Source organism: Mobula birostris, chromosome 1 (assembly GCF_030028105.1).
Source record: "Mobula birostris isolate sMobBir1 chromosome 1, sMobBir1.hap1, whole genome shotgun sequence".
Lineage (NCBI taxonomy): Eukaryota > Metazoa > Chordata > Chondrichthyes > Myliobatiformes > Myliobatidae > Mobula > Mobula birostris.
In genome coordinates, this window is record NC_092370.1 from 230724700 (window position 1) to 230743363 (window position 18664).

The window sequence follows — 18664 nt, forward strand, 5'->3', positions numbered from 1 at the left end:
TCCTCAAAACTACCTGCCCTTACACCTATCTTCATATCATCTGCAAACTTTGCAACAGAGTCATCAATTCCATCATCTAAATCATTGACTTAAAATGTAAAAAGAATTGGTCCCAACACAGACCCCTGTGGAACACCACTAGTCACCGGTAAGCCAGTCAGAAAAGGCTCTCTTTATTCCCACTCTTTGCCTCCTGCCAGTCAGCCACTGCTTTATCCCTGCTAGAATTTTTCCTGTAATACCAGGGGCTCGTAGCTTGTTATGTAGTCTCATGTGTGGCACCTTCTGAAAAGGCCTTCTAAAAATCCAAGTACACAACATCAACCAATTCTCCTTTGTCTAATCTGTTTGTTACTTCTTCAAAGAATTCCAACAGATTTGTCAGGCAAGATTTTATGGGAACATGAGAGGGAACTTCTTCACTCAGAGAGTCATAAGAGTGTGGGAAGATCTGCCAGCACAAGTGATCCAAGCGAGCTCGATTTCAATGTTTAAGAGAAGTTTAGATAGATACATGGACAGTAGGGATATAGACAGCCATGGTCCTGGTGCAGGTCCCTCAGAGTTGCAGTTTAAATTGTTTCAGCATGGACTAGATGGGCCAAAGGGTCTGCTTCTGTGCTGTACTTCGCTATGAATATGACTCTATCCAATTAGCTACCCCCCCCCCCCAATTTATCCAGCTCAAGTGGCAATTTGCAGATCCACACACTTCAGGCATCTCAGTTATTGCCGACAACTTCCAATTAACAGACCACCATCATGCATGAAATCTTGAATTGTGGGAGCAAAATAAATGTTTGTTGAAGAAATAAAATCAAAAAGGCAAGATTTGAGTTTCTGATAAATATATTTACTCATTTACAATGTACACAAGCATCTCCAAAATTAAAAGAGCCCTACCAAGTGTGTTACATACAAAAACTAATGAGATTTACAGTTTGGTATTGGTGTTTAAACTGATTAAATGGACAGGTCCAGTGGTGAACAAATTATTACAATGAAAGACAATGTGATGACAATAAACCAGAGTGAAATTCTCTCAGATGGATGGATGCATAGGTGTGGGTTTGTGCTACTGTTCGAGTTGATACGGAAGCCTGAACTAGAGTTGCAAAATGGTGTACCTTCACATCCACGTTCAATTTGACCACTGCGATGTAGCGCATCGTGAATCAGGTCCGGGAGCCTTCCATTGAGGTCCACAGATGCCAAGCAACCCTGAAACCCATCTCTGGAGGCAACAAGTTTTGGCAGATTGCTGTACATGCCTTGGGCCAGCCCAGCGATGTATAGAACACCTGGTAAGACAAAGACAACAACCAAAAAAAAAGACTGAAGCTCTGCTGCAATGCGATAATCTTCAAAGCAAGCATCCCCATTGTGTTCTACAGTGTTTTGAAGCACAGCCTAATTTAAAATGTGTGTGCTAAGTTTTGCTCTATGTTATCAGCAGGACATCCATGTCTTCCTGGTTTTTATGTCAATTAACTTTGCATCTTTCCCATTCTGAAGTTACCAATTTCAGAAAATCCTGGTATATCATACTTGCATCATTTTAATATCAGTGCCATGCAGTTTGATGGAATGAGTCCAGAATACCTGCACGAGAAATCACAGGATAATATCCATGTGCAAGGCATATCGGATCGCTGCATTATCTTCTCCCAACCACTTCCACACACCTATAGCATAGGGGCTAAAGATGACGTCTTCCTTTTGACAAAGACAACTCTTCAGCAAATTGGTAAGCCAGTATTTTGGAGATATGGATGGGGCACAACAGAACAAACAGAAAGCTATCTATCATCAAAACAAACCAGCCTCCAAGAGTTACTTCAGCAGAACTTGTTATCAAAGCTATGGGAAAATGAACGCATGTCAGAAACATAATGGAACATACTCCACTTTGCTTGATATGTGCAGCTGCTGCAGAACATCTAGAGCATAGAGCAACAGTAAAGCAACAGGCCTTTCGTCCTACATTTTGTTGCCAAACTAATTAAAGTAATAAAGTTAAGGCATCCGTTAGTCTTGCGAGACCATGGATCTGTGCCTGGAAAGTCTTCACTCTCCAGGGCGCAGGCCTGGCAAGGTTGTATGGAAGACCAGCAGTTGCCCATGCTGCAAGTCTCCCTCTCCACGCCACCAATGTTGTCCAAGGGAAGGACACTAGGGTTGATGCAGTTTGGCACCAGTGTCGTCGCAGAGCAATGTGTAATTAAGTGCCTTGCTCAAGGACACAACACGTTGCTTCGGCTGGGGCTCAAACTCATAACCTTCAGGTAGCTAGTCCAATGCCTTAACCACTTGGCCACATGCTAAACTAGTAATCAAATAAACTAATCTTTTCTTAAACACAATAAAATCTGCAGTTGCTGGAAATCCAGAGCAACACACATAAAAAGCTGGATGAACTCAGCAAGTTAGGCAGAATCTATGGAAATGAATAAACAGTCGATCTTTCAGCTGAGACCCTTCATCAGGACTGGAAAGAAAGGGGGAAGACACTAGAATAAAAGGTAGGGGGAGGGGAATGAAGCTAGCTGGAAGCTGATAGGTGAAGCCAGGTGGGTGCGACAGGTAAAGGGCTAGAGAAGAATGATTCTGATAGGACAGGAAAGTGGATCATAGGAGAAAGGAAAGGAAGAGGGGATCTAGGAGGAAGTGATAGGCTGCTAAGGATAAGTAAAGGCTATAATGGGGAACAGGAGAAGAGGGAAGGGGGAGGGACAAAACTTTTCACTGGAAGGCAAAATCAATATTCATGCCATCAGGTTGGAGACTACTGAAACAGAATATGAGGTGTTGCTCCTCCACCCTTTTCTGTCTGCATAATGTCCATATCCTTCCATTTTCTGCACATCCGTGTGCCCATCTACAGGTGCACTCTGACTGGGTGAATTACCGTCTGGAAAACAGGAACCAATGAACAGGATTGGAAAAAGCTGCAAAAGGCTGCAAACTCTGCCAGCACCATCATGGGCATTACGCTCTGCACGATCGAGAGCACCTTCAAAAGGTGATAGTTCATGAGAGCAGCATCCGTCTTCAAAGACCTTCACCATCCAAGACCTGCCCTCTTCTTGTTACTACCATCAGGGAGGAAGTGCAGGAGCTTGAAGACACACACTCAATGTATTAACAACAGCTTCTTTCCCTCTGCCATCAGATGACTGGACCATCCATGAACCCATAAACACTACCTTCCTATTTTGTTCTCTTTTTGCACTGTTTGAATGTCTAGTACTGGAGGTATGCAGTGAAGGTGAGGGGAGATAGGTTCAAAAGGGATGTGAGGGGTAAGTGTTTTACTCAGAGAGTCGTGGATGACTGGAATGCACTGCCTGGTATGGTGGTTTTAAGAGACATTTGGATTGGCACATGCGTGCAAGGAAGATGGAGGGATATTGATGTTGTGTAGGGAGCATTTTAGCTGCTTCAGCACAACATTGTGGGCCGAATGGCCTGTTCCTGTGCTGTATTCCACACTCTCATGACTCATTGACTGAAGACGTTACCCCTCATGTTCCTCTTAAATGCTTTACCTTTCATTCTTAGTCCATGACCTCTGGTTGTAGTCCCACCCAAACGAAATGTATTCATTTATTGTAATTTGTATTAATGTTTTCATATGTATTGGATGTAAAACAAATTTCACAACATACAATAGAGTGTAAAAGTCTTAGGCACGAACTGCAATTCGCCTACCGACACAATCGATTGACAGACCATGCAATAGCCACTGCTCTACATACTGTTCTTATGCATCTAGAGAAGAAGGATGCTTATGTGAGAATGCTGTTGTTGGACTACAGTTCAACACCGTAGTTCCATCCAGGATCAACAAGGAGCTCACAGACTTCAGCTTTGACCCTGCCTTGTGCAGCTGGATCTTGGACTTCCTGTCAGATCACCAGCAGGTGGTAAGAGTGGGCTCCCTCACCTCTAACCCTCTGAATCTCAATACAGGAGCCCCTCAGGGCTGTCTACAGAGTCCCCTCCTTTACTCTTTGTATACCCATGACTGTATCACCACCCACAGCTCTAACCTGCTAATTAAATTTGCTGATGACACTACATTGATTGGCTTTATCTCAAACAATAACAAGGTGGCCTAAGGGAAGAAGTCATCTCTCTGACACAGTGGTGTCAAGAACACAACCTCTCCCTCGATGTCGCAAAAACAAAGGAGCTGGTTGTGGACTACAGGAGGAATGGAGATGGGCTAACCCCTATTGACATCAATGGATCTGGGGTTGAGCGGGTAAACGTCTTCAAGTTCCTCGGCATTCACATCACCGAGGACGTCATGTAGTCTGTACACACCAGCTGTGTGGTGAAAAAGGCACAACAGCACCTCTTTCACCTCAGACGGTTGAAGAAGTTTGGTATGGGCCCCTAAATCCTAAGAACTTTCTACAGGGGCACAATTGAGAGCATCCTGACTGGCTGCATCACTGCCTGGTATGGGAACTGTACCTCCTCTAATTACAGGATTCTGCAGAGAGTAGTGTGGACAGCCCAGCGCATCTGAAGTTGTGAACTTCCCATGATTCAGGACATCTACAAAGATAAGTGTGTAAAAAGGGCCTGTAGGATCATTGGGGACCTGAGTCACCCCAGCCACAGTCTATTCCAGCTGCTACCATCCGGGAAATGGTACTGCAGCATAAAAGCCAGGACCAACAGGCTCTGAGACAGCTTCTTCCACCAGGCCATCAGACTGATTTGAGTGTACTCTGTTACATTGACTGTTCTATTTATTATAAATTACTCTGATTACACATTCAGATGAGACGTAACGTAAAGATTTTTACTCATGTATGTGAAGGATGTAAGAGATAAAGTCAATTCAATTCAATATATAGCTAGGTGCCTCAGACTTTTGCACAGTACTGTATTTGTCAACGTGGAGCAGAGAATGTGTTTGTATATTAGGTGGGAGCAAAGGATGTTGGGAATGGTGAGGTGGAGTGCCACGGGAGGGGTGTGGGACAGGTGGCAGGGGTGGGAAGTAGCACGGCTGCAGACACACCCAGCCCTGAGACATCAGGCAAGGTAATTTGATCCCAAACAATTATCTTATTGATCATTACAGAACATCTCTCTGGTTCTTTCCACTCCTTCCCCTCTTCCTGCCCCTTTCCCACGCTCAGTCCACAATCGAGACCCATATCAGGATTATCACTGACGTAAATCATAAAATGTGTTTTTTTTGTGGCAGCAGTACAGTGCAATACATAAAATTACTACAGAACTATAGAAAAGTCTTAGGCATCCTAGCTCTATATACAGTATGTGCTTAAGACTTTAGCAAAGTACTGTATGCCAGTGATAATAAACTTGATTCGGACTGTGATTCTGCCACTTGGTAAAGTCAAAGCAGTTTGTTTCTGATCTTTTAGGCCTTTATTTGACACATGTTGATCAGTGGAGTGTGTGTCACCTTCATGATGTGCAACAGAAACTATGTCAATGTCTTCTAAGGTATCGTTGAAGTAAAATGGATAAAGAACTCACCTTTGAGATCAAGGTTCTTGGCACCATTTATGATTTGAGTCACAGATTTAGCATCCACCTTCAGTGTGTGAGTGTTGCTGTTGTCCCTGGTGATCACGACATTATGCCACTGATTGTCACTCAAGGCTTTCTCAGAGTTTCCCTTGATAACATTGGGTCCATTTCCCAGGTCAAACACGTAATGGATATATCTGCAGAAGAATGATTCACCAAGTTGAAACAAAGGCAAAGTCTGCAGACAGCCTTAACCAATGAAAAGATGAGGAGCACCATGTTTCTGGGTGTGCATATAATAGATGATCTCACCCAGACACTTAACACCACCTCTTTAGTCAAGAAAGCATCTCTATTTCCTGAGGAGATTGAGGTGAGCTAAGCTCACCAGCCCGCCCCCACCCTATTCTAACCAATTTTTGCAGGAGCACCATTGAGAGTGTCCTGACCAGCTGCATCATCACCTAGTACAGGAATTTTCAAGGCAACAAACCACAAGTCCCTACAAAGAATTTCAAAGACTGCTGAAAGGATCATTGGGTTTCCCCTTCCACATATCCAAGATATTTACCAGGAGCGCTGTGTGCGCAGGGCCCTTAGCACTCACAATGGTCCCTCCAATTGTCCAACAATCTTTTTGCCCCCTTACCATGAGGCAGGAGGTACCACGGCATTAGGACAAGGACTGCTAGGATGGGAAACAGTTTCTGCCCCCAGGCCGTGAGACTACCTGCCACCACCCAGGTCTCATCACATATGAAGCACCAATTGTGTTGTACTGTTGACTTTTTAATTTGTGTCATAAATGCATCTTATGCTAATTGTCAATCTCCTGGAACACATTTCATAATTTATTAATATATTTGTGGTAATATTATTTTATGTGTTGTGTGTGAGTTATATGTACTGTGTTGTACACTTCGATCTGGAGGAATGCTGTTTCATATGGCTGTATACAGTTCAATGACAATAAACTTGAATTTGAACTTAAAAAGTCTCTGAAGATAGCAGTGAATGTACAATTTCAAACAATTAAACTGTGAAGCTATGGATATGTCTTGAGAAAACTGTACTATTTTATCAGAATTATTTTCCAAATATTTCTGAATTATTTTAATGTCTGATTTATTATATGTCTGAATTATTGAAAAATACTTATCAGCAAAGCTGAGGGTAGGTCAAAAAATGTGATGAATGGTTTTAACAGTAACACTGTACACTTCCTGTAATTAAAACAAAAACAACTGAAAATAGGCTTGAACATTTATTAACTGCTCACTCTTAATTTAGGTCTTTGACCTAAAGGAAACATGAAGTTCTTCACACAGAGAGTGGTGGGTGTGTGGAACGCTCTACCAGGGGTGGTGATAGAGGCAAGATACATTAGGGCCATTTAAGAAATTCTGAGATAGGCACGTGGATGATAGAAAATTGGAGGGCTACGTAGGAGAGAAGTGTTAGATTGATATTGATCTTTAGCGTAGGTGAAAACGTCTGCACAACATCATGAGCCGAAGGGCCTGTACTCTGCTGTAATGTCTTATGTTCTATTGACTGTTCCACGGTCCACAAATGCTACCCGACCTGCTCAGCACTTCCACCATTTTCTGCTTTTATTTCAGATATCCAGCACCCACAGCTCTTTGTTCAAAGTAAGTTTACTGTCTAAGTACATATATGTCACCATATATGCACTTTGTTAATACTGATATTCATTTTCTTGTGGGCATCAATGAAAACTGCAAACAAAATGTCCAAACAACTAATGTGCAAAACAAAAATAGACTGTGCAAATAAAGAGAAAAACAAATAAAATAACAATAATAAATCAATAAGCAATAAATATCAATAACGTGAGATGAAGAGTCCTTTGAAAGTGACGATCATCCCCCATCCTTTGTTTACTTTCAACCAGCAAGAAACTGCAGGTAATCAAATTCAAATGAAGGTCACTGAACATAATGCATCAGTTCTCCTTCCCTCTCTGTAGCTACAGCCTGATTTGTTGAGCATTCCATCATTTTCTGATCGCTCTTCTTATTAACTCTCTAGAGCAGGGGCTCCCAACCTGACAACATGGCATAAAGAAGGTTGGGAACTTCTGCTCTGGAGGCACTGCTGCCACCTTGTTCAAGTAGATATGATTTGTGTGTGATCCCCAATTTTGGAGGGAATGGCAGAAATTTGCTGGCTTTTCATCATAGTCATAGTCATACTTCATTGATCCCGGGGGAAATTGTTTTTTGTTACAGTTGCACCATAAATAATTAAATAGTAATAAAACAATAAATAATTAAATAGTAATATGTAAATTATGCCAGGAAATGTCCAGGACCAGCCTATTAACTCAGGGTGTCTGACCCTCCAAGGGAGGAGTTGTAAAGTTTGATGGCCACAGGCAGGAATGACTTCCTATGATGCTCATAGTCATATTAGAGATTCACTTGTTTGATTGGCAATCAGCCCTGGAGTTCCACACGCACACATACTCTCAAATGCTTAACTTCCGGAATTATAGAGAAATCTGGAATGCTGAATCTGTCTGCTTGCTCCAAAGCTGGACTCCAGTCAAATCCAAATAAAATCCTCAGCATTTACACAAAGCTGCATATTGCAAGGATCATCAATTTCAAATGGGATTTCATTTGAAGAACATTGTACTCTACACCACAGGGACAGGTCATTCTGTGCATATCTGCACTGTCCATGATACAAATCTAACACACCCCATCTGCCTGCACATGGTCTATCGCCTTGCCTATTCACGGGTCTGCCACAATGCTGTGCTAATTTCCAAGTTCAAAATAAATTTATTATTGAAGTATATATGTGTCACCATACACTAACCTGAGATTTATTTTCTTGTGGGCAATCACAATAAATACAAGAAACACAATAGAATCCATGAAGGACCGCACCCAACCGGACGGACAATACCCAACGTGCAAAAAAAGCAACAAATTGTGCAAATACAAAAAAAAGAGAAGGAAAAGAAAGTTTATTTTCTGAAGAATCTCAGATTCCTCTACCCGACATCTGAAAAAGATTTTTGGCAATCAAGAGATTAAAAAACACAGGATGGTGAAAAACTCAGCAGGTCAGGCATCTGTGGAAAAAGACACAATTAATTTTTCAAGTCCAGAACACTTCATCAGAACTGATGAAGAGAAAAACCAATGGATTTTGATTTTCAGATCCACCTTACCCTTTGACTAATTCCACTGCAATGAAGTCATTGCCATCTCCGCTGTTGAAGAGGATGAATCCGTCGGGAGAAGTAGTCTTGAACTGGAAGAAGAGATGCATGGACGTGTATGCGTGGAGTGTGGCCAGGGTCAAATAGCTGTTCTTGGTTTTGAAAGTGACGGGATCTGCGATGATGGATCTCATGCCAAACCTGGCGTTGATTTCGCAGTATTCGATGTCCCCATTTTTGCACAGGTCAATGTACATCATTCCATTGAACATCAAGCTCTGGAGGTGCCCAATGAAACTGGATGGAGCCACAGAGATGAAGCGTCGCTCAGTCATTATCCCAGTCTCAATGTTGTGGAATTCCAGCCGTGTGTGGTCGCCAAGCATTTGACCTACATTTAAGACATCTAGTCAGTGATTTTGGATAGCTCACATTTCATTCCCACATCCCATGGCAATACCCTAACAGCCACATAGATGCTGTACTTGCACTGGCTATCAAGGTATTCCTGTAGGCAGGTGACCAAAACTGCATGAAGTGAACAGGCCTGTTGAAGGGTCTCACCCTGAAACATTGACTGTTTATTCCTCGCCATAGACGCCGTCTAATCCGCTGAGTTCTTCCAGAGTACCATGTATGTTATTTCTAGGCACGTACCCAGAATGCTGGAGGAACTCAGCAGATCAGACAGCAACTATGGAAATGAATGGACGGTTGACATTTCAGGCTGAGACTCTTCTCCAGCACTGAGAAGGAAGGGGGAAGTTGCCAGAATAAAAAGGTGGGGTGAAGGCAAAGAGGCTAGCTGACAGGTGATAGGTCAGGCCAGCTGGGTGAGAAAGGTCAATGGCTGGAGAAAAATGAATCTGATAGGAGCGGACCACAGGAGAATGGAAAGGAGGTGGTGACCCAGGGGAAGTGATAGGCAGGCGAGAAGTAGTAACAGGTCAGAGTAAGAGAGGAGGAGCGGTGGGGGGGGGGAGGTGGAATTTGTTTACTGGGAAAAATAAATCGATATTCATGCCATCAGATTGGAGGGTATTATTGTGTGCAGTTACACCTACCTACAGGAAAAAAAATATCAATAAGAATGATGCCTTGGACTGTGTGTGATTGTTGGTACAGTGCTTTGCACCTTGGTCTTGGAGCAACACTGTTTTTTTTGGCTGTATTCAAGGCTATTCACATATGGTTGAATGACAAGCTTGAACCTGATGACTGAAAGGTTACAGAGAAAAATTACAAGGATTTTGCCGGGATCTGAGGATCTACATCCTAAGGAAAGCCTGAATAAGTTAGAACTTCATTCCCTGAAGTGTGGGAGAATGAGAGGAGATTTGATAGAGGTATATAAAATTAAGAGATCTATAGATAGAGTAAATACAAACAGGCTTTTTCCACTGACGTTGGGTGAGTCTAGAGCTAGAGGTCATAGGTTAAGGATGAAAGGTGAAATACTTAAAGGAAAATCGAGGAGGAACCTCTTTTCTCAGAAGGTGGTGTGAGGGTGGAGCAAACTGTGAACAGAATTGATGAATGTGGATTCAATTTCAACACTTAAGAGAAGTTTGGACAAGTACTTGGATGAGAGAGGCATGATGATGGTCCATGTGTGGGTTGATGGAACTATGGAGAGCAACAGGTTGGCACTGAGTGGGTGGGCAAAAGGGACAGTTTCTGTGTTGTGGAGCTCTATGACTCTATGATACAGATCTAATAAATTTCCTATCCTCTCAGAACATATTAATCAGAGTGAACAGCTATTTTTGCTCAGTTACCACCTTACATTTTACAGTGTACTTTATTATCAATCTATGGCAGCTTATCATCAGCTGAACGTTGCGAATTTACTCAGCCCAGGAATAAATTCTCACTTGGTCTGTCATTTCAGAAAACAACCCAAAAAGTCAGCAAGAGCTGAATTCCAAAACCGGTCAATAGCAGTTTTAGGATAGGGAAAATAAGCCACTGTCTATTGCACCAAGCTCATTTTAATGAATTGCTCAACAGAACTGAGATTATGAATTGCAAGCATACAGATGACAAATAGAATCATTGAAATGTATTATGCTACTGGAAAACTATAGATCATGGATCAAAGATTCAAAGTACATTTATTATCAAAGTATGCATACAGAATGCAACTCTGAGGTCCGTCCTCCCACAGGCAGCCGCGAAACAAAGAAACGCCATGGAGCCTGTTCAAGAAAACATCAACCAGCAAATGCGTGAGAAAAGGAACAAATTGTGCAAATGGCAAAAAGTGGGTGAACAACACATGGAATACAGTATCTGTCGTTCGAATCCCATTCTGGCGCAATAGCTGCAAAAGAGATATATTGACTAATTACAAACACAAGAGATTCTGCAGATGCTGGAAACCCAGAGCAAGACACACACACACACACACACACACACACACACACACACACACACACACATCACTGGAGGAACTCAGCAGGTCAGGCAGCATGGCATGGAGAGGAATAAATGATCGACACTTCAGACCAAGTCTTGATGAAGGTCTCGGCCTGAAACCTTTATTGCTTATTCCCTTTCCACTGATGCTGCTTGTCTTGTTGAGTTCCTCCAACATTTTGTGTCTGTTGTGAATAATCCTCCTTTTCCATCTTCTAGGATCTCTGGCTCTTCCTGTGACTTGCCTTTCCTCCTTGATAAGAGCCTCCCTCACAAAGTGCATCACTTAACATGCATGGCAGCATATAATCTTACCTTAAAAGTCACTTGCTAAATACAATAGGTTGCAAACAATCATTGCTCACTCAAGAACTTTCTGAATTTATTTTTGCCTTTCCTGCCCTTTCAGTCAGCAACTTTCAGATTTCCAGCAATTCATGGGTGAAAATGATTTCCTTCAACACCTTATACCCAAGCCCCTTTTGGTTGAGCTCTCTGCCAGACAATTAACAAGAGCTTATTTGTCATATGAAAATAGGTTGACCTAGCTAGGGCTTTTCACTTTGGAGCAAAAGAGGATGCAAAGTGACTTGACAGAGGTGCATAAAATCATGAGAGTCACAGATAAAGTGGACAGCCAACACTTTTCTCTCATAAGACCATAAGATATAGGAGCAGAATTAGGCCATTTGGCCTACCAAGTCTGCTCCACCACTTCATCATGGCTGATCTATTATTCCTCTCAGCCCCAGTCTCCTGCCTTCCCCCCATATCTCTTCATGCCCTGACTAATCAAGAAATTATCAACCTCTACCTTAGGTACACCCAGTGACTTGGCCTCCACAGCCGCCAGTGGCAACAAATTCCACAGATTCATCACGCTCTGGCTGAAGACTCTCTCACAGGGTGGCAGTGGCCAATACTAGGGTACATCCATTTAAAATGAATTGAGGAAATTTAGAGATGTCAGACGTGTGTGTTTTTTTTTAAATTTTATGTAGAAAGTGGTGGGTGCCTGAAATGCACTGCTGGGGAAGGTGGTAGACACTGGTCCAATAGAAACATTTGAAGGAGTTTTAGATAGACATGTGGAGGGCAATGGGATGTGTAGAAGGGAAGGCTTACACTGATTGTGTAGAGGCGAGCATAGTCTTCCTGTGCAATTATAGTTCAAGCCAGAACATATTGCGAATCTCACCTCACACCTGAACAAAGCATAATCGTGCTTCTTGGAGTGAAAAAAAATGTGTCGTGGTTCACCAAAAAAATTAGCTCAAGGCTTCACAACATAATTTACTTTCCCAACATCCAAACTGGTACAAATGAGTTACACGAGAGTTATGGAAGGTGAACACTCCATAACAGAACAGGACAGTTGGCAGATTAATTGTTCGTGTGTACTGAGCAACAAAAACACTGGAGTCACACTGCTGAGTTGATATTCTGAGCAAAGAATGGATAAACAGGCCAGTTTCTCTAAATTCTCTGAAGAGCAGCCTTATTAGTGGCTTGATTGGGTAGTGACATGCCCTCTTCTCATTGTTACTATCAGGTACGGAAGCCTAAAGACACACACTCAGCGATTCAGGAATAGCTTCTTCCCCTCTGCCATCTGATTTCTCAAAAGATATTGAATCCATGAAGATTACCTCACTACTTTTTTCATTTCTGTTTATTTTTTTGCACCACTTATTTTAACCTAACTATTTAAAAGACACAGCTATTAATGTAACTCAGTTTTTTTTCTCTATATTTATTTACCATGTATTTCATTGTATGGCTGTTATAAAGTTAACAAATTTCATGACATATGCTTGTGATCTGAAACCTGATTCTGAATCTGTGGAATTCATTGCCATGGGCACGTGAAGGCCAAGTCATTGGGTATATTTAAAGCAGAGTTCTTGATGAGTTAGGACATCGAAGGTTAATGGGGGCAGGAGAATGGGGTTGAGAAGGATAATAAATCAAACGGCAAAGCAGACTCAATGGGGCGAATGCTGCTCCCATGTCTTATCGTCTCCTACCACTGGATTAGACCAACTCTTAAAGCTCTCAAAACAAATGTTTGACTGGACTCATACTGAGCAATAAGCACAAAAGTCTGAGCTGATTCAGGGACCGCAATGCCATGAGAATAGTGTACTGTTAAAAATGCTATGCCTTGCAGGAAACCTGGAAGACTAACCAGTTGCGTCTCCATACAAGCTACATTTCTGTTTTCATTGAAGAGTGGATGAGATAGGAATAACTGCTGTTCTGTTTCTCTTTATAAACACAAGAACATCTGCAGATGCTGGAAATCCAAAGCACACACACAAAACGCAGGGGGAACACAACAGGTCATGCAGCATTGATGGAAATGAATAAACAGTCGATGTTTTGGGGATGCAGATATGGTCATTTCTATAGATGCTGCTTGATCTACTGAGTTCCTCCATCATTTTGTGTCTGTTGCTCTGTCTCTTTTCCTCTCCTCTTCCAGACCACCTCCCTGCTCCAAAGTCTTGCTCTGAACTTTATATTTTTTAAATTTGTTAGTACGTGGGTTTGAATTAACTTTCAAGCATTTGTTTTATACTAACACCCAATACATTTTGTGTAATGATCCCTTCTTGCTGCAAAGCATGAATAGAGTGAATTCAAAATCAGTGGGCTTGGTGGTCCATTGAAGCCCAGGATATTGACAGCTGCCAAACGCCATCTGCTGGTTAACCTTGGTAATGGCTAGAGAGAGCAAAATTTAAGAAAATCATTGATGAGAAGCACTTGTGTTAAAATTGTAATGAACATTTTTCTTCTTTCTCAAGAAAATATGCACAAAACAGTTTCTGGAAGATAAAGGCTTGTATAATGGGGTAAATAAGTTGTATGCTAAATTAATCATAGAGGATATAATGATGAATACCAAATGTTTCATTATGATGATATTTAGTCACCACCTTATTAGGTACACCTGCATGTTAATGCAAATATCTAATCAGCCAATCATGTGGCAGCAATCTGCATGCATAAAAGCATGCAGATATGGTCAAGGAGTTCAGTTGTTGTTCAGACCAAACATCAAAATGGGGAAGAAATATCACCCAAAGGACGTTGACTTGTGGAATGATTGTTGGTGCCACATGGGGTGGTTTGACTCTCTCAGAATCTGATCTCCTGGGATTTTAATGCACAACCATCTCTAGAGTTTACAGAGAATGGTGCAAACAAACCAGAAAAAAAACATTCAGTGAGTGAGTGGCAGTTCTGTGGCTGAAAACACCTTGTTAATGAGAGAGTTCAGAGGAGAATGGTCAGATTGGTTCAAGCTGAGAGGAAGGAGACAATAACTCAAATAATCATGCATTACAATAGTGCTGTGCAGAAGAACACTGCACTCTGAACATACAACACGTCAAACCTTTACGTTTTTAGGCTACAATCACAGAAGACCCCGAAAATACACTCAGTGGCCACTTTATAGGTACAGAAAGTACCTAATGACTCTTTATTTATATAATAATCTGCCATACAGATTTTTTTCACACCTAGGTGGCAATAATTATCCAAAACTGAGATCATGAAGAATAACAGAAGGAATCACAGAAAGAATGCTAAGAACCATTGCTCAATCCTTTACTGTGCTTCAGCTAAGCTATATTGATGAAAATTGGGGATAAACCATCAGATGGGTGCAACATGTCTGACTAATAAATCTTAACGTCAAGATTGGTAAAATCACTTGCTCGGTCTAATTTTGCTTCTCTTTCTTTTCTTCACTAGAATATAAAAATAAAGATACAATGCAAAGTCCTTGTAAGGCATAGTTCAGACCACTTTTGGAGGATTGTGAGCAGTTTTGGGTGAATGAGAAAGGATGTGCTGGAATTGTAGATGGTCCAGAGTAGGTTCACGAGAATGATCCGGGGAATTAAAGTGTTAATGTATGAGCAACACACATAAAAGTTGCTGGTGAACGCAGCAGGCCAGGCAGCATCTCTGGGAAGAGGTAAAGTCGCCATTTTTGGCCGAGGCTCTTCGTCAGGACTAACTGAAAGAAGAGCTAGTAAGCGATTTGAAAGTGGGAGGGGGAGGGGGAGATCCAAAATGAGAGGAGAAGACAGGAGGGGGAGGGATGGAGTCAAGAGCTGGACAGGTGATTGGCAGAAGGGATATGAGAGGATCATGGGACAGGAGGCCCAGGGAGAAAGAAAGTGGGGGGGAAACCAGAGGATGGGCAAGGGGTATAGTGAGAGGAACAGAGGGAGAAAAAGGAGAGAGGGAAAAAGAATGTGTGTATATAAATAAATAAATAACGGATGGGGTACCGGGGGAAGTGGGGCATTAGCGGAAGTTTGAGAAGTTAATGTTCATGCCATCAGGTTGGAGGCTACCCAGACGGAATATAAGGCGTTGTTCCTCCAACCTGAGTGTGGCTTCATCTTTACGGTAGAGGAGGCCCTGGATAGACATATCAGAATGGGAATGGAACGTGAAATTAAAATACGTGGCCACTGGGAGATCCTGCTTTCTCTGGCGGACAGAGAGTAGGTGTCCAGCGAAACTCTGTTAACTTATGAGCAGTGTTTGGTGGCTCTAGGCTTGTACTTGCTGCAGTTTAGAAGAATGAGGGAGTTCTCATTGAAACCTATCAAACATTGAAAGGCCTAGAGCAGAGTGGAGGTGAAGAGGATGTTTCCAGTAGTGGGGTCCAGTCTCAGAATACAGGATGTCCCTTCAGAGCAGAGTTGCCGAGGAATTGCTTTAGCCAGAGGGCAATGTAAATGTGGAATTCAATGTCATAGACAGTTGCTGATGTCAAGTCAGTATGGTATATTTAAAGTAGCATTTGATAGGTTCTTTATTAGTAAGGTTATTAAAGGTTACAGGGAGAAGGCAGAAGAAGCAGGTTGAGGACAAAAATAAATTGGCCATGATCAAATGGAAGAACAGACTCAATGGGTTGAATGGCCTAATTCTGCTCCTGTCTTATGGTCCTTATTCTTTACAATGTTTACAGTAGGTTGTGGGGCGTGCAGAGGGAGTGGGTGAGACTGAGACAGGTGATAGGAAGGAACTGATACAACAGGAGTTGAAGATTCAGGAGTGCTAGTACAATGCTATTCATATGATAAGTGAGGCATTGGACCTACTCTGGACTGCTCTGGTGTTTGGATCGGTGGACTCAATTTTGATTCAAAATGCCGTTGTTCACTTTCACTGTTTGCTTTTTTTTCTCTTGCACATCAAGTGTTGGCCTTTTATTTTTGTTTTTATTCTTTGTTTTCTTTAATTGGGCTCTTTCCGGTTTCTTGCTTTGTGGCTATGTGTGAGCAAGCAAATCTCAACGCTGTATGATTATATATTCTTTGATAATAAATTAATCTTGAATCTTCTTCTAGTCTGTTCCCAAGACGCCAGCTCAACACACCTTAGCTTTCAGCAACTTGTTTCAAGACCCAAGGGATTAGGTACAGTATCATCTGTACCTCCTGCACATTCTGGCTGTCTTACTTCTGTATAAGATGGCTTGGAGGCTTAACCAATACCATAGAAAAGCTTAATTTTGTCGATGCTTCGGGGGTGGGGGGGTAGAGAAGAGTTAACTAGAATGCTGCCTTAAGTTAAAAAAAAGAGGTTGGACAAGCTTGGGTTGTTTTCTCTGGAGTGCCAGAGGCCGAGGGGAGACCTGATTGAAGTTTATGTGTGAGAGGCATGCATAGGTAGAGCAGAGAGCTGGTATATATTTGTTTTGGAGGTCTGACTCCAATATCAGAGGGCATGCAGTTGAGTTGAGAGGGGGCAAGTTCAGAGGAGATATGTGGGTAAGTGCTTTTAAACACTAAGAGTGGAGGATGCCTGGAATGTGCTGCCAAGAGTGGTGGTGGAGGCAGATGTGATCGAGGCATTCAACAGGCACATAAAGTGTGTAGACCATAAGACGTAGGAGCATAATTAGGCCATTCAGTCCATCAGGTCTGTTCCACCATTCCATTACGGCTGATTTATTATCTGCCTTAATCCCATTTTTCTGTCTTCTCATAACCTTTGATGCCCTGACTAATCAAGAAGCTATCAACCACCACTTTTAAGTATATACATTGACTTGGCCTCCACAGCCATCTATGGCAATGAATTCCACAGATTCGCCGCCCTCTGGCTAAAGAAACTCCTCCTCATCTCTGTTCTGCATAGACATTCCCCTATTCTGAGGCGGTGCCTTCTGGTTCTAGACTCCCCCACTATAGGAAATATCCTCTTCATACGCGATCTAGGCCTTTTTTAGTTGTTGATATGCTTCAATAAGATCCCTCTCATTAGTGGGGATATAGAATGGTGTCGACAGAAGGGACTGGTTTAGTCAGGTTTTCATTGCTAGCGAATTACTGCTGCACAATATTGTGGGCTGACAGGCCTGTCCTGCACTGTACCGTTTCATGATTCCACTTTCCCCGTACGCAAGCATACCAGGCATGCTAAAGGTAGAGTGCTCCCATATTTCTTAATGACACAGGAGTAAATTGGGCCCATCAAGTCTATGATGGCTATTGGAGCAAACCCACCAATCCTATAGTCCCCCATTTTCTCTCACAACCTACTCCCACTCAAATGTCTATCAACTCCCCTCCTCATTCTCCTATCATACATCTACACTTTTGAGGACATAACTAAGTTTCACCTTATTTATTTGAATACATTATTTTATAATAATTGAACAATCCTAACATATGAGGAGCCTATGATGACCCTCAGCCTGGCCTTACTGTTGTTTAGCATGAGGGAGATATTATTGAAATCTATCTAATATTGAAAGGCCTAGATACAGTGGACGTGTGGAAGAGGATGTTTTCAATAGTGGGGGACTTGAGGACCAGAGGGCATGGTGTCAAAATGTAAGGACTTCCCTTCAGGACAGAAATGACCTAATTCTGCTTCAATTCTAAAGTGAGAGTGTGAAAGCATTAACTCATGTAGTCAAAGAACAAGCGTGTGTTCTCCACACGGACAGCACCAGGAGGGAGAGCTGAACTCAGGACTCTGCAGCTGTTGGGCAGCTGCAGTATCTTTTGCACCATATGCTCAGCATCACTGAAGAGATAGGGAATGTAGAACTTGGTAGCTCTAGATATTGTTGAAGCATTTTAACGGATAGTTGGACAAGTGCTTAAGAGAGCATGGAATATGTAGAAGTAGATTACAGTGATTCATTGCAGGGACTAGTGAATTCCTGGCTCCGTTACACAGCAGAGGGATTGGGGGATGAGTAGATTGTAGTGAGATAAAGCAGGACCCTACAATGTTGGTACCAGGCAAAGTCTAGTAAACTGAGTCATAAACTGTTGGCTAAAGTGAACTATAGAGAACTTACACCTGGTTACTACCCTAGCAATGGCTTCATAAAACTCCAGAGCAGAAGATTGCCATTCTGCCATTTGAATTACACACAGCTCACATAGAACATAGGAGCTGAAGCCTGACATTGCCCGGCTTATCTCAGACAATGTACACACAACACATGTGGGTAGAGATGTTGGGATGGGGAGAAGAGGA

At 42.2% G+C, this 18664-nt stretch overlaps 1 protein-coding gene across 6 annotated transcripts in view; it reads right to left on the reverse strand.

The window, feature by feature from the left end:
- The window catches only part of nrxn3a (neurexin 3a), a 2269325-nt gene that overhangs the window by 1312730 nt on the left and 937931 nt on the right, over positions 1-18664 (reverse strand). For all 6 annotated transcript variants that reach the window (XM_072273216.1, XM_072273232.1, XM_072273229.1 and 3 more), the window contains 3 exons: positions 8723-9104; positions 5524-5714; positions 1128-1301 (listed from right to left, as the gene is read on the reverse strand). In XM_072273216.1, coding sequence (XP_072129317.1) covers positions 1128-1301; positions 5524-5714; positions 8723-9104 — 747 coding nt within the window. The remainder of the gene's footprint in view (positions 1-1127; positions 1302-5523; positions 5715-8722; positions 9105-18664) is intronic.